Below are 22,789 nucleotides of genomic sequence, written 5' to 3' on the forward strand. Positions count from 1 at the left end.
CATATTTTGAAAGCAAAATAAAACCCTAGAAGTATTTTATTTTATTATTATTTTTATATATTTTATAGCTTTATTCTCTCACACACACATATATGTATGTATATCAGTAGTGTAGCCAGAAAAGAGTCTCTGGGTGTGCATATGAAAATCTGGGTGTGCCACATTTATTGTCAGATTACTGTGCAAAATTATGGGATAGTATTTTTGTCGCACTGCTTCCGTCCAACCATACTGCTAGTGTTAATTTGCAGGTCGTGTCAAAATGTAGTTAATTGTTAAATGTAATAATTTTCTTCTAAATACGATCATTTTGAACTTTTAGCTATTTCATTTTGTTTATTTTTCATTACAATTTATTCACTTTATAATAAATTATAATATATAATTATAGGATTAAAATGAATTTTAGTTGCTCAATATAGATCTTATATTTGCGCGCGTGCCGAGGCGCAGGTTTGCGCGCTTCGGATGAGCGCATGCACAAATCTTCTCACTGCGCGCGTGAACTCGCTGCCTCTGGCTCTTAAATGTTTAAACTGACAAAACTTAAATGAGTTTAGTTTAAACACAGATATCAGCACCCAGGTGATGACGGAATAAATTACTGCTCGTATACAGCATTCGCGTTGAACAAGAGTGAATGATTTGTCCAGGATTTTTTTTTTTTTTTCTCATGTTTTTGTAATGTCTGGGAAGCCAGAATGCGCATGCATCAACATAAACATTTATTAGCTGAATGCTGTTTTTTTTCTACGTGCCATTTATAGCAAGCCATATTACAGATGATATTACAGATGCTTTGTCAGATTTAAGTTGAAGCGCGTGCCGAACCGTGTGTGGTGAACCGAACGGGCGAACCGTGTCATCCCCAACCTGGTCTCATGGGAAATACGTACCTCTGCACACTTTTTTGCAGCGCCACAAATATGTACCACCTGGTACGTATTGCCACAGTTTTGAAACACAAACGTCCACTGGGGTCGCTAAAGAGAAGGACTGCATGACATTGTGATCGACAGTAAGAGCAGAGGTATGTACACTAGTATATCCCATTATCCTAAAACTGGTTAACTGGTGTTATTTTTGTGATAAATGTTAGTGATATGTGTTGTTTTCCTGAATCATGTTTGCTTTAATGGTAAATGTAACGTTAGAATCATGTGTGTGATTATGACGTCGGTAGGACATGCAGGCGAATGCCTGGGTGATTTAGCTGAAGTTCATAAAGTTACATCCATCGCATAAGTTACATCCTCAGAACCCCGGCACACTATCATCATATCGCCAGTTAGGAGCGCATCCATATTTGCAAATAAATGCGAGATATTGCATTACTTTGAATGCTTAATCTGTGTCGTATAGAACTACAGATCCCATGAAACTGTCGCTCGAGCGCCAACCTCCCGCTCTTTCTCGTGAGGCCAATAAGGAAGTGACTACAACTGCAATTCATCGACTGGCCGCTTGAGTTGGCGGCAAAAAGTGAGTCAGTCCCATAGACTCCCCATGTTAAAATGCCCAACTTTACAGCAGAAAAAAACATGTTTACAGCCTGGTTCAAAAAATGATTTTGGCCAAAATAGCTAATTTTGCCCTTCATGACAACTGTGAAGGGGGTGAATTTTTTTATAACTCATCCGTTTAAATTATATTAAGAAGTAAAGTTCTGCATAATTAAGGGCGTGTCCACTTGAGTGACTGGGGGATTGCCGCTGTTGACACTGCCATCGCGCTGGGTAGGCGTGGCTTCAGCAAGTAGCCCCCGCCTTTCTGCCCATTTTTGATTGTCCGGGAGAGTCGCGACGGGCCTCTCTGCACACTTCAGGTGTCTACGGGTGACGTCACTGACACTACGTCCATGTTTTTATACAGTCTATGCTGTCGACCAATTAAGTACGTGATGCCATAATACTGTGCGTACAAACGTGTATTTTCTTTTCTTTTTTTATGCACAACATGGTGTTAATATTTTTTGTTCTTACACTAAGAAACTACATTTCCGTGTAGCCAAATGCCTTATATTAACAAACAATTTAACATGTGCTTGCAGGTTCCAGTCATATCAAAGAGGAAGAAGAGTAAAGTTTTTTATTTTTTTTAGCCTATCAAGGAACAGGAGGTTAGTCTTTCCATGCAGCAGCAACTTGTGCCATAGCCATAATTGCATATGAATGCGTATTACTACATTTATTTATATATTGTACATGCATTTTAATGTAGCAGCTTTAATGTAGTTCGATGTTTCCACTTTCCCTGCAACAGCACAACCACCTCTAACAAATGTTGCTCTTGGCTTTGTGAGCCTACTTTGCCTGGAATTTCTATGTTTTATATAGCAATTTGGTTACAGTTCTCTTACTAAAATAAGTTGCGTTGATTTATTTTTCAGATCGTCACTGACCCTGTATTTTCTTATAAATGTATTGTTTTCATAAATTAATTCAAAACTTTTTTTTAACAGATTTGAAGATCATCTGTAATCTCACTATCGCTCTGCCTCATTCAGTACAACGCAGACAGGTGAGTTGATTAATGCTAGGCGGTTGCTCTGCTTCGGACCTTAAACACTTGCATCACCAACGCATTACCGGCACCCAATTACCTTCCATAGAAAACATTTATTAAAGCATTGCCTGGGTAGGGAAAGAAAACCTCATCAAGGTTGTTTCCCACCTTAACCATGGATGTGAAATCCTCTGCAAACCACTACCCATTTATTTTCATTTGTTTTTATGTGTACTTTGTTTTTTATGGTCCTCAGATATTAAAAATTAAATGACTGAGAGAGTCATCTGATCATCCTACAGAGAAAAATATGGAGGAAGAATTACACTGTGATCTTGAGGAAATAATGGCTGATTTGGAGGAGATGCAGGTATTTTGTATAAAACTATGTAGCATGCTTTCTGCATCAATCAGTATTTCACTAATGTGGGAAAAGAAAATGGATCATTGGAATTTGTTACTATACCACTGTTTGTATTTTTTGCAACTTCCATAAATGATATTCTGAATCATGTTATTATTTCTTAAAAATGTATATAGTTCGGAGTCATTGTTCTACCTCTTATGTTTGAGTAATACAGAGTGAGGAAGCGGTCAAAACACCACCTAAAAAACAAAAAAGAAAAAAGATTGATCTTAAACTTAGGTGGAAAAAAAGAGACCAAGAAGGATTCTTGGTCTATGAGAAGCGCAAACCAAAGAAAGGTATGGTTTGAGGTTTTAGATCCTTTGATTTTTCAATAAGTATTGTGTAAATCAAATAATTTTTTCCATTTACTTCTCTCTAGACCGATCTGGAAAACCAGTTGCCTCAACCATTGTCTCTTCAAGTAACCCTCAAGAAGTTGAGCTCGGTAAGCAATTGTTTTTGATTTAATGTAGGATTATTGTATTTAATGTGTTCAACCAAATACTGTTTGCTAAAAAAATATTGCCTATTAATACAGTGCATATCTTTGACTTTATACCCTGAAGTCTGTCTATACTAACAGACCGGTAATTTTGTAAAATACATTTTCATATGAGCTGCTCTACAGTGGAAAAGAGTTCCCCTCTCTGTTCCCTATAAGTAATCCCATTTCATGTTGATTTGCATCTTTTCTGTTGTTTGAATGCAAGATACTGCATTAAAATTGTATAATTCTAGAAACTGCAAGCACATCTGAAGCCTCAACTTCCAAACAACATTTTGGAGATGTAGATGCACAACAGATTATTGGTAAGTTTACCTTAAATGTTTTTAACCATCGGAACTGTATCACTGTCTTCACGAAGTCCCTCTGAATGAACAAAAGTGCCAACATTTTATGATAAATATTAAATGTACAAATATCTGAGATATTACTTGTTTAATGTTTTGTGAGTTTGTGCACTTGGTTTACGAGCTTGTAACAGGTAAGGAGTTGTAATCTAATTTTATTTTTTATTGCAAGATTTACAACTACAGCAACTCCAAAATGCAATGGAGTGTGATGAACCCAGATCAGCAGCATCTCATGATTGGGCATTGAGGCAAACCTTGTCTGAAGAACGCTGGGAGGAAGCAAGGCCAAAACTCCTTGACAGTTTGCTTGCTTCAGACTGTGTGCATTATGGTCCTTGTGATCACTGCAGCTTGAAACAAGCAGTCATCAGGTGCAAGGACTGTTTCCCGAAACCCCGTTACTGTGGCCAGTGTGACGTTTCTACACATCAACATCTTGTTTTTCACAACCGAGAGACTCTTATAGATGGATTCTATAAACCTCTCCCACCATCAACTGCTGTGCAGGACCTCAGTGGCCAAAATGTCATATATGAACAAGGTAAGAAGTACTTGAAAGCTTAAAAACATGTTTTCATTTTAGTTCATATATTTTTTCTTTCATCTAGTGTGTCTGCTGCCCATTACACGACCAGACAAAATTTGTGATTGTGACCCTCAAAACCTGGCTGTTGTAGCTGGACGATCTGTTGTGCTCATCTGTATAAATGGTATGACTTGCAATATTTCGTATTGTATTTGTCTATTGGCTTAACCTGCTGACTGATGTCTGAAAAGTATCAACGGCTGTCTTTACAATTGGCATTAACATACGACCTGTATCCGGATGTTGTCCACATACACATAGAAAAGACAAGTGTAAACGCATTTATGATGGCAATGTTATCCGATCAGTGTGTCCAGGTTCAGAGGGAGTCGAGGACTCGTATCTCAGTGTAATGTAAACGCAATACAGCCATCGGTTCTGGATTCACAGGTGGACGTCACACAAGACCCAAGACCCACCCACTGTCTTTATTCCACCTCCTCTCTCTAGGAATTGGTGCACATAGCTGTGTGGTTTTTCAATACAGATATGTGCAAAATACATAGATTCGCAAATATACTGAAATGTTTGCTTTCGCACCCTAAAGTTCCAGAACCCTAGCCTGACGTCATCATATTGAGATTCTAGTAAGAATATGAGTCTGATATTGCTCCATTAGGCTCTGATTATGGGGCTTGTTTCAACCGAAATGCCTCTGCACCCAATAGAATAGACCTACAAGCAATCTTTTTTCTTTTTTTTTCTGGAATGCGAGATCCAATCTGTTATCCAGATACAAAAGCCACTTGATGTGGACAGGTGTAAACACACCGTGTCCTGATTGGCATATTATCCGATCTGCTTGAGCAAATCACGGTGATCGCATGTTAATGCCAAGAGTAAACACAGCCAAAGTGTGTTTACTACTTATTTATTTTCTTTTGAAATCTTTGCAGGTCGCTATGACGTCTTCCTGCCAGTGATGAATTGCAGAGCTTGTCTTGCATCATGGACACCTGAGGTGGTTGACCTGTTGTTTAGTGGTTACTGGCCAGGCACTGTCGAGTTTCAAACCATATACAAGGTAGACCTCTTCACGTCGTTTGAGGACCTGAAGATCACTGCACCTGGGCTTTCAAGACAAGCATTTGTGAAAATGTTACAACAGCGCTCACAACAATTTGGAAGGGTAAGACTTGGAAAGTAATTCGCATTTATGCAAATCTTACTGGCATGTCACTGTATTCAAATTTTTATAATTTCAGAGTGGTAACATTTGTGGCAACGTGTTCCAAAAAGCTTTCCTTGAATGGACATATTGTCGTCATAAAAGAGAAAAACTCTGCGGCATTGATCACTTCTCTTGCCCAGCTTGCACCCCAGATACAGTTGCTGTGTCTGCAGACGGAAACAGAAAACTATACAGATTCAGCAAAACAAAGGGGTATATTATAACATTTACATTTAATAATTTAGCAGACGCTTTCATCCGAAGAACAATAGAAGCAATCAGACCAACAAGAGGGCAACAATATACACGTGATGTAACAAGTCTCAGTTAGTCTAGCACAGTACACATAGCAATGTATTATTTTTTTTATTTTTTTTATCTTCCTGTAGGACAGAGGAACAACCATTTTTTGATGGAGTTTTTCTGGCTAATGACAAAGATGTAGCAACATTTGTTGATTGTGTTCGTGAGAAGACCATCCCAGTAAGATATTTGTCAAAAGATTTGGGATTGTACACGGTGAATCAGGCTCTAGTTTGTGAATATATTTGATATGACACTGTTACAGGTACATGGAAAAGGCATCTGTGGAACATCAACATGGGCTGCAGCCAGGGAGACCTCTAAAAAGACAAACACTAAATGTGATGAAGAGGGCCTAGAGGTGGCAGTTTGCAGGCACAGCATATTGCTTAGAGGGTTGAACATGTTTAGGGGCGAGATATTTGCATACCCTCTGTTTCTGCAGAAGGAACTGGCCACAAAAACAAACTGCAAGTTCTTCTGCACTGACATCATGTGTCGATATTGGCCCTATCTTCAAAAGGTGGCTCAAGCATTCCCAGAAATGCAAAACCTGACTCAGATGAAGCCATTTCTCTCAGTTATGCATGCAAAGGGGCACTCTACAAAATGTGAGGTAAATGTATATTCTTGAACAATATGGTAACTAAGCCTTTAACCATTTTGATATCCATGAACTTGATATTTTTTAGTTTGGACATTTGGTGTGCATGCTGTAGGTGCAGTGGGGTGGCAAAAATCAAACAGGGGCAGGCACAACAATTGGTGAAGAAGTTGAACAAGTGAACAGCTTTTTGTCCCGTGTGGCTCTAACTACAAAATACATGAGTAAGGCTGGTGAGTGGTCCTTTTTTACAGTTCTCATGTATTGTTAAGACAGCTTTTCTTTTTTTCTTTTTTTTATTCAACATACTCCGTGACTAACCACTAATTGAAAAGCACATTTATGCCTTCATCATTACAGCACGAGTAGATATGATCACATTGCATGCCAGAGGATGGAATGAGCGCAAAAAAAGAAACCTGCACAAGTACTTGTCTACACGGTACTTGAAGGTAAGTAAAAAAAATAAAGATTTCGTCAATGAAGGTTAAATTTCATTTGTCTAAAGTCCACTTATAAGTTGTACATACCAAGTATCTAATACTTTCAGTGTTCCTGAAGGTTTTTGTGACTTTCCATTAATTATTCTTTTGAGACTATCCAAAAGACAAAGGAAGTCAAGAAAGACATTGCGGCTATAAAGAAGTGCACGCAAAGGTCTGATGAGGAACTGCAACAGTGGGTCACTGATGTGAGACAGTGGGCAGTTGACAGTAAGTATGTACTTTTTTCTATAGATAGATAAATGTGTTTATTTTTATTTATTTATTTTTTTACTTGTTGTGAAATACTCCTCAAAGCAGTAGGAGAACCTCACTGAGAAACCATGCAACAACAAAAGTGAAAATCAACGAAGAAATGGCTCGAAATGCTAAGTTAATAATTGAACTTGATGTAGCTTTCTCCCTCAAATTTATAATACTTACTCACCCTTGAAAAATTAGCAAACTGAAAAAAAAATTTCAGATTCTTTGGCAGAACATTTGTAGATGTCCTTTTTGTTTTTACATGTGTTCCTACTACATTCTTCTTATTGAATCCTCCTTTTACCATATTTAATGTATAAGGTGTTTTATAGAAATAGTATAGTTGTTCTATTTTTGATAGCACAGAAAATGCATGATCCTGATCAAATACCTTCATAAATACTTTACAGCACCAGATGACTTCAGAACAGATGATCCAGTGGCGTTGCAACATCTGATTGAAGGCCTATTCTTGGGCATCCAGCAGAAAAAGAGGGATCTGTATCGAGTAACCGGTAAGTAGCCTCCATGCCTTCATGTACTTGTGGAGTTCATTTTAAAATGTGAGATCTATAGCTGTATCTAAGTAATTTAAATTTGATCATATCTTAACAATGAACAAAGTCTTCCATCTACACTGTGCACTTAAGCCACTACATAACCTTTCTACATTGAGTGAACAGTCCTGCCTTCCTATATGTCCAGTGTTACCATCACCCAACTCCCTCCATTACTTGAACATTCCAGGCCACATTCCAGGTTATTTATTATGGTTAAATTAACCAGAGGTGTAGTCAAAATATTGTACAATTGTATTTTTAGTCGCCGATGATATGTGCGCTTTATAACATAATTTGTAAGGAGCCTTTTGGATGTCCATTAGCACAGTGACCAAACATTATGCATATCCTCCTTAAAATTATTTGTTTTTTCTGCAGACCGTAACAAACAGCGACACAAGATCCGAAGACGGATTAGAGAGGATAAGAAAAAGCTGTTTAATGCCATATCCCAATACAATGATCTTCCAACCACCACAGAATCTGTAGATTCAGTTGAAGACCTTCTGGCAGCAGAAAGCCCTATCTGGCCTTGGGATTCTGGTTTGTAAAGTTTGACATTAATAGTTTTAGTGAATCTTCATTTAAAAGATTAACTCATTAAACTCCGACTTTCAAAGGAAAGAGGCCCAACATGTGTTTTTTATTTGTTTTGGAACAGACTATAATCATTTTATTTTTAAACCGTTTTGTTTTTGCCAACTCGCCATTCCTCAGATTAATGTGTCAAGGTGGCTCGCCCTTTTTTTTTCACACTGTAGATTCAACACCAATCACTTGTTGCCTATGTTGTAGGGACAAAGAATTGTACCATTATTGGATTTTACTCTCAAAAAGGCAATAAGAGGTAGTATTTTAATATGGTGGTTAATTCAATTTGTCATTTGTCTTGATAGAACCTGACACTTCCTTAGGCATGAAGAAGAAGGTTTTTGACAAGGTGATGCAGCTGGAGAGACTGATTGAGGAAGAGGCTATACTTTTAGAGGAAATGAAACAACATTGGACTCATCTTACAAGAACCTGCAGGGCCTTGAAGGACCAGGCTAATGTACTAGCAGATGACCTGGCCACACAGAGTGAGTACTAATTTCTTAATTCTGTTTACTTCATATAGTTATATTTAACTGCTTGCAGATGATACAAACTGCAATATTGATGTTTTGGTTAATTGTGTTTTATTTTTTTATTTTTTTTTTATCCCAATTTGATTTTTAGGCTACCCTTCAGGACTGTCTGGTCAAGCTTACCATGGCCTGCACAGTGCTGTCCTCCAAAAATGTGAGGAGATCAAAACAGACATGGTAGCTGTGAAAGAAACCTACTCCCAAATAGTAGTAAATGGGAATGGTGGATCCGTTGTTGAAGAAGATGATGAAGACCCATATGAGAATGTCTCCACAGATGCCTCTACGGATGATGAATTATAGATTCTCTCTTCTCCACTGCACAAACTGGTTTCCTGACCGAGTAGCTCAAGTTAGCTCTCCCCATTGTAAATAATAAAACCTTGAATCTGAATTTTCAATCACTGTCTGACTGATTCTTAATTTCTTTAGTAAAATAATTATCATCATTATTTCAGTTTTGGTTATAATTTGTTGTTGTACACATTTGTTCACCACATATTTTCTACATTGACAAATTGATCAACAATAGAATATATATATATATATATATATATATATATATATATATTATTTATTTATTTTTATTTTTTTGTCACAACAGGTAAGATCACATGCAATACCTAGTCTAGCTAAGCTTCCAAATCTGTACAGTACATACTATAATACAGTAGCCTATACTAAAATTTACTATAGTAAATTGTTTCACGTCCGAGAGTATACGCAAACAAACAATGCCATATTTACCCAAATATCATTCATATGAAGCACATTAATCCTTGATGCTAACACAAAATGCACAAAAAAAGCATTATTGTTTAGCTATGCTAACATCACATTTTTAATCACAAAGGGGTCAGTTTAGTAAAGCCATATGGCCAAACAAACGTTTTAAGACTTCGGCTGCAGTAAAACCTTTATTCTGACTTTAAACCCCTATTTTGCCAGCAAGACGAGCTGTGGTGCTCCAAAATATCTGAAATAAACTAACAATATAACTTTTTCTTAACATAGATCATCTAAATACAGTGTAAGTACGTCTTCGTCTGTACTATATGGTTGATATATTCCGTAGATGTTTCTTTTTGCAACCTTATTTACAGCAATACTTTGCTAACTGGAAGAACTACAAAAATGGCGCAAATTTGTATCAGGCCGCATTGCGCTGCTATAGGGAATTGTAGTTTAAATCAATATAACCTATTACTTAGAATTGGAAGTTATAAACAATTAATTAACAGTACACCTAGGGATATAAGTGGATGTTAATAGCATTTGTGTGATAATATTTTAAATATGTAACTGCTGAATAGGTGAAAATAAATTTTGACCATAATTTACTGCACCCCCTTTTAGTGACTCTATCCACAAGAGTATAGTCACATAGCTAAAGGGAAGGGCTCTTTACAACAATTGGTCCCATGTCTGTAGCCCCTTCTCTTCCTGAATGACAAGGCTTTCAACATGTGCTGAGGTCACAGTTCAGAGGTCAATATTTCAAAACAGGACCCATTTCTCATCTTCATACTGGCATATATTATTCTCCAGGCCAAGACATTTTCAACAATGTATTTGGGTTAGTCCTACATAAAGCTTTAATTTCAACATTTCATGGACACAGCCCTGACCCAGCCATAGTTTCAGTGAGGCATTTGGAGGCCCAACCTCCAACCCCACAGGCAATGTCATCAAAATTGTATTTATTACAGTAGTGTACATATGTATGTACCACGCCCTAGTAAAATATGCACAATTTAAATGTTTTTGCATGAGCCAAGAACTTGTGAGCATCTTTATTCATCTAGAGTCAGTCAATTATGTGTCAGCCAATTATGTGTTCAAATGGTACTGGAAGTTCACACAACAGGTAATGCTATCACAGTTGTGTTTATTACAGTAGTCCACATACAGTATGTATGTACCACACCTAAGTAAAATATCAACTATTAAGTGTTTTTGCATGAGCCATGAACTTGTGAGCATCTGCACTCGTCTAGAGTCAGTCAATTATGTGTCAGCCAATTATGTGTTCAAATGGTACTGGAAGTTCACACAACAGGTAATGCTATCACAGTTGTGTTTATTACAGTAGTGCACATATGTATGTACCACACCTAAGTAAAACATGCACTATTTAAGTGTTTTTTCATGAGCCATGAACTTGTGAGCATCTGCATTCGTCTAGAGTCAGTCAATTATGTGTCAGCCAATTATGTGTTCAAATGGTACTGGAAGTTCACACAACAGGTAATGCTATCACAGTTGTGTTTATTACAGTAGTGCACATATGTATGTACCACACCTAAGTAAAATATGCACTATTAAGTGTTTTTTCATGAGCCATGAACTTGTGAGCATCTTTATTCATCTAGAGTCAGTCAATTATGTGTCAGCCAATTATGTGTTCAAATGGTACTGGAAGTTCACACAACAGGTAATGCTATCACAGTTGTGTTTATTACAGTAGTGCACATATGTATGTACCACACCCAAGTAAAATAGCCACTATTAAGTGTTTTTGCATGAGCCATGAACTTGTGAGCATCTGCATTCGTCTAGAGTCAGTCAATTATGTGTCAGCCAATTATGTGTTCAAATGGTACTGGAAGTTCACACAACAGGTAATGCTATCACAGTTGTGTTTATTACAGTAGTGCACATATGTATGTACCACACCTAAGTAAAATAGCCACTATTTAAGTGTTTTTGCACTTGAAAACACAAGTCCTGAACTTGTGAATATCTGCATTTGTCTAAAGAATAAACCAATTATGTGTCCAAATGGTACTTTAATGGGAAGTTCATTCAACAAGCAAAAAACATAATTGTTTTTATTACAGTATTGCACATATGTATGCATCAAGACAAAGAAAGATATTTCTCCATACAGTTTTACAGAATGTCAGCTAAAGTGGATATGATTTATGACTATATTGATGTACATTTAGATGATGCGATATGGAAAGCATAACAGAAAAACATGTATGGTTTAATATCGATTTGATGGTGTTCACTAACAAGTATGCTGAAACTACAAACAGTATATACATATTGCATACATAGCTTACATACATACACAAAGTATAATATGGAAATATTGAAGTAAAGTACATTGTAATTATTGTACTTCATCAGATTTTTTACATGCAAAAAATAACAATGATTTATTTAAAGCAAAATACCGGTAATGCATTGTAATAACATGCAAAATTACTTTTAACATTATTAATCCGCTACTTGGTGATGTCAGTCAGGAGAAACAGCAGCTTTTCTGTTTTTGTTGTCAGAAAAATAAGAGACAAATAAATGCAAATATTCATAAGAATAGTACAATTTCAGTTTTTGCTGATATCTTCTTTCATTTTTGAGTTTTGAATTTAAGAATTAAGGCAGGTAAATATATCTTAAAAACTTTTATGATATAATTGACATTGTATAAAAGTGCTGGAAAGGAAAAGACCTTTACCCATAGTTAGTATGTTGTCCTTGTTTCTAATAACAATACATAATCTGAACTTTTTAGCAAAGTGCCATTATTTATATTGTCAATACTTTCCTGAAGATATGTGGCTCTTTATTATCTCTAAGCTATGGGTGAAAACACTTAGTAGCTTTGGTTTGAAATGTAAAAATCAAAGTGCACTATTTTCTAACAGTTCAGTCTGTCTGTGTTGACTTCTGAGTGACCCCCGTTTGATGAGACTGTTGAGCCCATAGGTAGCATCCTCTGTCAAGTCACCGAGACCTGTAGACGAATTGCAAGGAAAAACAGAAAGAAAAACATGACACATCATCACACAGCAGTCAAAGCCCCGAAAAACATGACAATTCCAAATATCTACAAATATTATTCAGTGCTGCATTAGTAACATCAAAATAAACTTTTAATCATTATCGTTACTTGTCAAAAGAAAATCCACCTTCATGAAAATTATTCTAAAATATCATACAAGTGACTATAAAAATTTTGGTGCTAGAGCTTGTGAAATTGTAATAGACAAGCATTTAATTTGTGATTACTACAGCAGAATAACATATGACATATGACAAAAAGATTATCACAGGGGTCAACCTTTATAATAAACACAAAACTATTTTTGTGTCAGATATAATTTTCAGAATTTTCTTACCATATACCCATTCTCTCATTTCCAGGTGAAGGTGAGCTTTAAGGGTTTCCAGTTCCCAAAGTGGATCTGTATAGCTTTAGAAGTCTAAAAAGACAAGATAATTATTATTAGTGTATGAACCATTATTTTATATTTGTTCTCTGATCACCTGATTTTCATAATACAGGTTATTTTGTTTAATCCTGTTCAGCTTGTGTAAAACAAGTAACATTTGTTTCTTGGAAATTGAAACAGTTCTCTTTCTAATGTATTTAAATCTATTTATAATTATATGCCAATATTAAATCAATTTGATGCTTTGAATGCATAATTATTGCATTGCCAATGAATAATGGATCAAAAGACAACTACTACTGGTCTTCTATCCAATTACAGAGGCAGATAACGATAGTACATCTACACGGCATGCCAACTACTGTTCTACTTCCTGCCCTGGGGTGGAACCAGCACCATCATGATGTTCTCCGCTCAATGTCATCTGGACAGAAGGACACAAACCTGAACATTAAAGGCATAAAGTAGAGCAAATATCTCCAACTACATCAAATTTTATTAATCTAAAATTTTAACAGCCACAAAATATAATAGGTTTCTTCCTGTACCATGTCCTACCCATCCACCAAGTTACAAGAAATCCTGCTTACAACCAATATATAGACAGTACATATATAACTACATACACAGACAAACACGTGAGAACATAACAGACGTACAGACGTAGATATAACAGTTATTCAAACAAAACTGACAATAAACAGAGGATTTTTAATTAGGTTATTTATAAAGATCTGTGTGTACTCTATATAGCATATGCAATTTAGGCAATGAATAACAAGTCAATAACTTTGTTTATGTTTGTAGTTATTTTATTCATTATAAAAGAAAATACAAAATAAAAATAAAAATGTAATTCATTATTCAAGAAGGGAGGAGGGCTCCCAGGAGTCTTTCCATTTGGTCCCACTGTAAAGAGACAATGTTCTGAGTAAAGATTTAATGAGTAACTTAATTCAGGCTAGCAAAATGATATATCATTTTATGAAATATAACTATTAAAAAAATGTTCAAACATTTTAGTAACTGTCGACATTGTTAATGTTTAAAATGTTGTGTATTTAATAAACTGTACATTAGTACACCTACCAGGTCTTGCATGGAACCCAACAAATGAGGACCTCCTCTGTTCCCTATAGAATAAACATTAAAAAAAAATCTATCACAACTCAATATCCAGCAACGTTTGTCTTGGCACAAGTCATGCAAACTGTTTTTTGCTAAGAATCATCTTAAAAAGTTATACAGTGTAGCTTTAACATGTAATAACATTTAAAAATAACATTTACTGCTGTAAGATTGTGTTTCAAAGTGGTACAGTACAGTATCATATACTGTCTTAGGGGTCTAGAGGGATCTAGAAAATTACATGAAAACCTTGTGACAGTTTCTATTCATGTTGACATTACATTAATAACATATCCAAAGAGTTATCCATATTTATCTATGCATTAATGTTTTCAGGGTTTCTGCAAGTTTCATTAAGTAAAATGTAAAATTTGTAACACATTTTTGAAGACCATTGTGAAGGAAATGTAAGACCTATTTACTTGCAAAAAAGTATGAAGCTCTGAAGGAAAACCAAAGTCAAATAATTACTTGAAAAGTACATTAATTTACAGAACTGTGTGTGCAATTGTAGGTTTTATATTGGTCAGACAGACAACAAAGAACTACAAAAAAATACCATGAAATAAATTTCAACATAAATAAGACCTACCTAAACATTTAAAACCTACTACATAATACCTTGATTTATTTAAGACTTTTTCTACATATTTGATGTTAACCAAAGTATTGTTCGGATAGCGTTCTACATCATGTGAGCAATACATACAGCCAAATTATTTTCTGTTATTGTAAAGTAAACTTTGTATGTATCTTGTTTGTAAAAATGGTGACATTAGTGCTCACTCCATGAACACTAAATCCAGTCTTCAAAACATCTAGTTGTCGAATCAAGTGCTCAAACACTGCAGATATTTTTAGTCTTAGGCTGTGTGTCCACCAAACCATTTAGCCAGCTGATAAGTGCGTGAGTGTGAGTGCTTGAGAGTGTTTTGGCAGTGCTTTGCTTGTTGTTATTATGTTAAATATCCGCGAAAGTGTTACTAGTTATCTCATTTCACAGATTGTTTGTTTCTGTGTTGTTTCTATACAAAATTGTCGATAAATTATAAAGTATTTGCTCTGGCTCTAGTTTAAAATTATTTTGTTCCATTATTATGCTTGTTGCTGTCATCTGTTGACTTTGTAGGAGCAGAGTGTGGTGGTTGTGTGTTATTAGTCCCGCGCCTCCTCAACTGTGATTGGACAGCTGGGTAAAAAGTTACAGTGATGAGCACTGCATTTGACCCAAAATTGAACATTCTTCAACTCTTGGCGACTGGTAAAAAAACCACGAATGCTCTTTGCATCAGCGTGAAAAAGAAACTCAGCGGCGTGTGCAAATATGCCAGTCGCGTGAAAAAATGCTTTTGTGGACACAGGTTCATTGTTCATTCATTGTAGAATCAAAAATAATTTAAATATTAATAATGAGTGAGTGCGAGTACATTGATATAAAGCAAGAGCGTTTTAAATACTTTAGAAAGACAAACCTCTCTCACTCTTCTTTTCAAAACCTTGGAGTAGTCAAAGTTGTTTTGCCTCACTCTCCAACAGCATTCTGGACACTCATCTGAAAGATAGTCAATATAACATTGAAATAAGTATACCAATATACCAGTATAGACAATACCTAACTGTGATGGCAGAATCAATGTGTAGTTGATACATCATATCATTTTAAATAAAGAAAATGTACTTAACACTTTTTTTTTGGCTTCATATTGCTGGCTACCCTCTGTTGGACTGGATCTGTATTAAAAATATACAAGATATCAAATTTTATTAAACACTATTTCTGTCAAGAGCACTATCATCAAATATGATTGACAGTTAGCATATAGTTTTGATTGGTGGTATGGTTCTGTTCTGGACAAGAACTCCCTACGCATCCATGCAGCCTAGCATACAATCATAAAAGCAGTGATAACCCAGCGTAGGGTAAACAAAACAGAACCAAAATAAATGTATTGCAGATATCAGTAATTTATTTTAATGTACAATATATTTAAGAGAATTTAAGTCTGATTCAGGGGTAATCTGAATGCTATAATGACTGATGAGAGGTGGAGCTGGGGATGGAGCAGGGTAATTCGCTCCTGAGAAACGTGACAGCTGCTGATAATACTGAAGGAGCTTATATATGTACTGTATACAGTAATGGGCGTCGTATTCCTATAGGTAGACGTAGATCAGCTGATTCGAGCCTGACTAATGTGACCTGCCAGAACTGATGCTATGCTTAATATATAAATACAGTAAGTTATTACTAATTTAGAATGTACAATATCTGTCAAAGGTTTGGCAACGCTTTCCCATTCTCTTGGATGAGTAGGTGGGTTCAAAATTTTGACTGGTAGTGTATTAAAAAACATAGTTCTTACATACGTATTAACATAGTTCTAATAACACATTACTGACTATTAAAGAAATATACTTCACTTTGTCTTTTTTTTGCCTTCTGGCCCCGGGGTCTTGTGGCTTTTGATGAGCCTGTGGTCTCAGTGGCTTCTGGAGTGACGGCCTCAGTGGCTTCTGGAATGACGGTGGTCTCAGTGGCTTCTGGAATGACGGTGGTCTCAGTGGCTTCTGGAGTGACGGCCTCAGTGGCTTCTGGAATGACGGTGGTCTCAGTGGCATCTGGAGTGACGGTGGTCTCAGTGGCATCTGGAGTGACGTTGGTCTCAGTGGCATCTGGAGTGACGTTGGTCTCAGTGGCTTCTGGAATGACGGTGGTCTCAGTGGCATCTGGAGTGACGTTGGTCTCAGTGGCTTCTGGAATGACGGTGGTCTCAGTGGCTTCTGGAATGACGGTGGTCTCAGTGGCTTCTGGAATGACGGTGGTCTCAGTGGCTTCTGGAATGACGGTGGTCTCAGTGGCTTCTGGAATGACGGTGGTCTCAGTGGCTTCTGGAATGACGGTGGTCTCAGTGGCTTCTGGAATGACGGTGGTCTCAGTGGCTTCTGGAATGACGGTGGTCTCAGTGGCTTCTGGAGTGACGTTGGTCTCAGTGGCTTCTGGAATGACGTTGGTCTCAGTGGCTTCTGGAATGACGGTGGTCTCAGTGGCTTCTGGAATGACGGTGGTCTCAGTGGCTTCTGGAATGACGGTGGTCTCAGTGGCTTCTGGAGTGACGTTGGTCTCAGTGGCTTCTGGAATGACGTTGGTCTCAGTGGCTTCTGGAATGACGGTGGTCTCAGTGGCTTCTGGAGTGACGGTGGTCTCAGTGGCTTCTGGAGTGACGGTGGTCTCAGTGGCTTCTGGAGTGACGTTGGTCTCAGTGGCTTCTGGAGTGACGTTGGTCTCAGTGGCTTCTGGAGTGACGTTGGTCTCAGTGGCAGTGGCTTTGGGAGGGTGAGTAGTTTCTGTGCTACTTGTTGCCTTCTTCTGTCTTTGAAAATGAACTTGCAGACAAGACAAACATCACACACAAGAAAAATTAAACAGTTTGCCTCAATCTCAGTGCCACTTTATTCCATATAGCCTATGAATAATTATGGAAACACAAGGAAGAGGACCTGCGGGTGAGTGATGATAACAGGCTACTATTTACAGTAATTTATTTCTACATTACAGGTGTTGTTATGATTTAAATGTAAAATTAATTATCTACAGTTTATATCAACAAATATAGTCATCGAGTTCCCAGTCAAGGTAATGCTGTCTCTTAATGTCTGATCAGAACATTCAAGATTTTCTGCCTACTTTTTATCTAGCTTGTTGACTTGGCTTAACTGCTAAAGAAAACAATTGGGTGATCACATGCTGATTCATCCTATTATGGCTGAAAGTAATGCTCATGCATCAATAGAAAAATAAAGAAAATGATACTTGTGGGTTCACATTCCTTTGTGTTCCTTAGGATTACCAGTATTTTCAGATTAATCCAGAGCTTCTTTTTGTAAAAAAAAAAAGACTTACTCTTTAGCACAGCTTCATACATAACTTTAACCCTCTGAAGCAAATCAGGATCCAAAATATAGTCCCCTCCTAGGATGACATCGGCCACCAAACTTCCTTTGCATTTCTTACCCAAAAGTAGTATTGGGAAAAAATCGAGGGCAGCAAGTTTGTCAAGCTGAAATAAAAACATTATTAAATAAAAAACAAAACATGCACCGAATACAATAATTTAATTTAAATATTAATTTCATGACAATTTTAATGGTTTAATGGTCATATTAAATGTACAACTCATATCAAGGGATTCATTACTATACAACATGTTTCACCAGCCATGTTTCCATCTAAATTTGGGGAAAAAACGTCCTCAATTTAGCAAAAACATTTTACGGTCGCTTGAGGTGATTTTTGTCTTTTTCGAAAAAGAATTAATGTGCTGAATGGAACATGGTAACAGCTTTGTACAAGTTCTGACATGAAGAACAGTTAAGTCACATCACTGATCAGCTGTTTACGCAGTCAAAACATTACTAAGTGGGGGAAAAGAAACTAACCAGGAAACCCTCAGTAGCAGCGAGCAAAGAGCCCAGCACTAAATCCTCATCCGACATGCGGCGTGGGAAATGTGGTGTATGGGAAACCGCTTGGGCGGTGTTGCTTGAGACCCTGAGTCTTTCTGATCATGGCTCAGCCTCTGGAAGGTGTGAGGATGGTAATGGCCCCCATAGTGCCGAGGTCCCATCTAAGGGGTGATCCCCTCGTGGGATCTTAATTAATTCCCTCCAACCCAGTTGATAGAAATACACCTGATTGATATTTTATACTTTTTTGAAACATTTCATAAGTTCGCTTGACAATTACATGGAAACATGGCAACTGACTGTTAAACTTTACTGTGTTAAGTGACTTAACTTCATAAATTCCTATTAGAATCCTGAACTTTGACCTAACCTTACCAACACATGGCTGCTATTGAGAACAACTGTCCTGTTGTTGTTTTTCTTGACCGACTCCTTCCATTCATTTTTTTTATTTTGAAAGTTGCATCTCTTTGCTGCAACTTTTGCTTTGTATGGCTGCAGTTGTTTGCAATGTGGGCAAGCTTTGTATGCAACACTTATTAGGGTATTGCACCCTGGGCACATTTTCGTTGAACTTCCTGGCATCTCTAAAATAAAGTAAAAAATTACATTAAAACCTTAATAAAACTTGTTTTTGTAACATGATATCCAGTAACAAGAGGCACAATTGTAACGTTAGAATTCTTTAAAACTATGTTGTTACTATAAAGGGGGTTAGTACTACTGGCTAACCTAGCCACTTGCCAATGCCAACTGTCACGTGTCACCTATTAGGCGGGACGTCCGTATATTAGGCCTAATTTATTTGGCCCATACACGATGTCCCTTGTCCGTTTATTGTCTGCTACTCTGATCTAACCACTGACTAATAAAACAGCAACAGCAGCAACCACATGTAAAGTCATGCTTTTCCTCCTGTATGACTGTTAAAAAGCGCGTGTATTTGTCTGGGGTTTCTCATTCCAGATTTATGCAGTAACGTTAGGCCAAGTTATATTGTTATTACTGACACATCATGAGTGTAATGACAAAGAAATCCATCAATTATAACATTTAAGCAAAACGTGATCATTACTTATTATGAACCTCGTAACTTACCTGGACAGAGCGCAATGAGAAATGAAATCACTAAAGAAATCACCCAATCGCTAAGGGGACTGGCTACGTCTCCATAGCAACTGATGCTTAGCATCACGGGTAATGCTGGCGTCCACTAATTAATTAAATTAAATTTATTAAATTTATTTTAATTAAATTACTATCCAAAACGAATCCCCGTTCTCATAATCGAAGGAGAAACAATTAAAACTGATCGTCACTGTCGATATGGCTAATGGGTTCTGTATATTACTGTTAGATTTAACACACCAAACCGATAGAAAAACGGTAACATTATTTCTCAAAAAATAAACAGCAACTTCTGTTAATTAGCGGGTAGAATATATTTACTATATTTACTATATTTTGACTGGAATTCATTACTGACGATGAGAAGCCTACAGAATATAAATCAATAAAAAAAAAGGACAAAAAAAAATCTCTGTACGTTTTTTTCTTATTTGTTGAGGAGTCATTTATTTTTCTGTATTTTATATATATATATATATATATATATATATATATATATATATATATATATATATATATATATATATATATATATATATGTATGTATGTATGTATATATATATATATATATATATATATATATATATATATATATATATATATATATATATATATATATGTATGTATGTATGTATATATATATATATATATATATATATATATATATATATATATATATATATATATATATATATATATAGCACTGTGCTGTGCAGGTAAACCTCACTTGAGATCGGGGAGTGAGGTTTTACCTGCACAGCACTACTCAGTGGCCTCCGTTACACACACACACGCACACACACACGCACACACACATATATATATATATATATATATATATATATATATATATATATATATATATATATATATATATATATATATAAAACAACAACAGTAATAATAATAATAATAATTATTATTATTATTATTATTTATTATTGTTGTTGTTTTTGTTTTATTTTTATTTTTATTTTTGGTTAATTCAATGCAGTCCTGTTTCTTCTTTGTAAAAGAAAAAAAAATGTCACTCTTTAGCGATCCCAGTGGACGTTTGTGTTTCAAAACTGTGGCAATACGTACCAGGTGGTACATATTTGTGGCGCTGCAAAAAAGTGTGCAGAGGTACGTATTTCCCATGAGACCAGGTTGGTCATCCCTATTACCTCAATAATCAATCAATTACAGGCCTAAAACAATCATGCACGAGCAGACGGATAGTAGTAAATCTCATCACACCGGCACCCGCGTCTAAATCAGTTGTATGGTCTGGTTTTCAGTCTAAAACAGTTGTGTCAAGTATAAATGTCTCATCTGTTTCGGGAGGTGCGCGCGCAGTCAGCGGAGGCTCGCACCTGTTTTTCTCAGATTTTGAAAAATCTTCGCGATCGACTTAAAATGCTTCCAAGATCGACTTGTCGACCGCGATCGACGGGTTGGTGACTCCAGTTATAGCGACCAACTTTTTTTAAGCAATCATTGATTATGCGTGACACAGTCTCAATTTGTGGGACGTATGTATTGGGCTTCAAACGCTATGCGCGCACGCGCTGTGCGGGACGGGTGGTCACCCTACCTGGCAGACCCGTCTAGAGTGTGTCCACCTTTGTGTGGGTCCATGTACATGCTGAATCGACAGGTAAAAAAAAGCCTCAAGTCCAAATATTCATTTATCACCAATTAACTGTTTGACAAACACTTCCTGCTTCGATGTCCACATCTGAATTTAAAAAAATCTCAAACATGCAACGTAGTCCCGATCTGAATCAACCGAGTCGCGAACAGGCTCCGAAGTGCCGATCTGAATCAACCGAGTCGCGAACATGCTCCGAAGTGCCGAACTGAATCAACCGAGTCGCGAACATGCTCCGAAGTGCCGAACTGAATCAACCGAGTCGCGAACATGCTCCGAAGTGCCGATCTGAATCAACCGAGTCGCGAACATGCTCCGAAGTGCCGAACTGAATCAACCGAGTCGCGAACATGCTCCGAAGTGCCGAACTGAATCAACCGAGTCGCGAACATGCTCCGAAGTGCCGAACTGAATCAACCGAGTCGCGAACATGCTCCGAAGTGCCGATCTGAATCAACCGAGTCGCGAACAGGCTCCGAAGTGCCGATCTGAATCAACCGAGTCGCGAACATGCTCCGAAGTGCCGAACTGAATCAACCGAGTCGCGAACATGCTCCGAAGTCCCTCTCTTTATCAACCGAGTCGCGAACAGGCTCCGAAGTGCCGATCTGAATCAACCGAGTCGCGAACAGGCTCCGAAGTGCCGATCTGAATCAACCGAGTCGCGAACAGGCTCCGAAGTGCCGATCTGAATCAACCGAGTCGCGAACAGGCTCCGAAGTGCCGATCTGAATCAACCGAGTCGCGAACAGGCTCCGAAGTGCCGATCTGAATCAACCGAGTCGCGAACAGGCTCCGAAGTGCCGATCTGAATCAACCGAGTCGCGAACAGGCTCCGAAGTGCCGATCTGAATCAACCGAGTCGCGAATAGGCTCCGAGGTGCCGATCTGATCTCAACCGAGTCGCGAACAAAAAATATATATATATTATCTAAGTAAACAACAATAGCCCAAGTTTAGTAAACATTTTTTATTGAGACTATAAAAAATAATTCTGCATCTATTTTTAGGTGTGCCAGCTGCCAATGTGGGTGGCACAGGCACACCCTGGCACACCCGTGGCTACGCCACTGATGTATATATATTTTAATAAAAACGATGGAAAAATTTAAAATGTATTTATAATAAAAAAAAAATCAATTTTAAAAGCAAAATAAAACCATAGAAATACATATTTTTGAGTTCCTTATAGGACTTTTGTACAATTTTATATAAATATAAGTAAACATTTATGTATAAAAAAACAATTAATTAAAAAGGTCAAATTAGAGTTTATGAGTTGATGGAAAAAAATAAAAAATGATATAAAATGTATTTAAATCTCTATCTATCTTTCTTTCTTTAACTTTATTTTAGATATTTTATTTTCCTTTATATACATTTAAA

The 22,789-nt window shown here is 36.9% G+C and overlaps 2 protein-coding genes across 6 annotated transcripts; one reads left to right on the forward strand and one right to left on the reverse strand.

Annotated features, from left to right (window-relative positions):
* The first annotated feature begins 874 nt into the window (after nt 1-874).
* On the forward strand, nt 875-9,267 carry LOC128012179 (uncharacterized). Of its 4 annotated transcripts, none has more exons than XM_052595248.1 (20): nt 875-1,030; nt 2,051-2,119; nt 2,462-2,520; nt 2,762-2,875; nt 3,087-3,210; nt 3,294-3,359; nt 3,653-3,724; nt 3,939-4,310; nt 4,378-4,479; nt 5,252-5,484; nt 5,561-5,739; nt 5,916-6,009; nt 6,095-6,445; nt 6,549-6,666; nt 6,794-6,885; nt 7,029-7,146; nt 7,590-7,694; nt 8,118-8,282; nt 8,654-8,818; nt 8,958-9,267. In XM_052595248.1, exons 4-20 carry the CDS (start codon nt 2,816-2,818, stop codon nt 9,167-9,169), a joined length of 2,628 nt encoding a protein of 875 aa, XP_052451208.1. In that variant the 5' UTR covers nt 875-1,030; nt 2,051-2,119; nt 2,462-2,520; nt 2,762-2,815; the 3' UTR covers nt 9,170-9,267. The 4 variants fall into 4 exon arrangements, with proteins under 4 accessions (XP_052451208.1, XP_052451209.1, XP_052451207.1 ...); XM_052595247.1 differs by having other exon boundaries at nt 877-1,030; nt 8,636-8,818; XM_052595249.1 differs by lacking the exons at nt 5,561-5,739; nt 5,916-6,009 and having other exon boundaries at nt 876-1,030; nt 8,636-8,818.
* A 2,382-nt stretch (nt 9,268-11,649) lies between these two features.
* Nucleotides 11,650-20,047, reverse strand: LOC128011097 (coagulation factor V-like). Of its 2 annotated transcripts, XR_008182466.1 has the most exons (8): nt 19,018-20,047; nt 18,080-18,236; nt 16,600-17,562; nt 15,862-15,909; nt 15,651-15,730; nt 14,140-14,183; nt 12,997-13,080; nt 11,650-12,611 (listed from the first exon to the last, which is right to left on the reverse strand). XR_008182466.1 is itself a non-coding variant. In XM_052593180.1 (7 exons), exons 1-7 carry the CDS (start codon nt 19,225-19,227, stop codon nt 13,911-13,913), a joined length of 1,551 nt encoding a protein of 516 aa, XP_052449140.1. In that variant the 5' UTR covers nt 19,228-20,047; the 3' UTR covers nt 13,841-13,910. The 2 variants fall into 2 exon arrangements, 1 of the variants encoding a protein (XP_052449140.1); XM_052593180.1 differs by lacking the exons at nt 11,650-12,611; nt 12,997-13,080 and adding an exon at nt 13,841-13,959.
* Nucleotides 20,048-22,789: the final 2,742 nt, after the last annotated feature.

This window comes from Carassius gibelio, chromosome B23 (genome assembly GCF_023724105.1).
Source record: "Carassius gibelio isolate Cgi1373 ecotype wild population from Czech Republic chromosome B23, carGib1.2-hapl.c, whole genome shotgun sequence".
Taxonomy (NCBI): Eukaryota; Metazoa; Chordata; class Actinopteri; order Cypriniformes; family Cyprinidae; genus Carassius; species Carassius gibelio.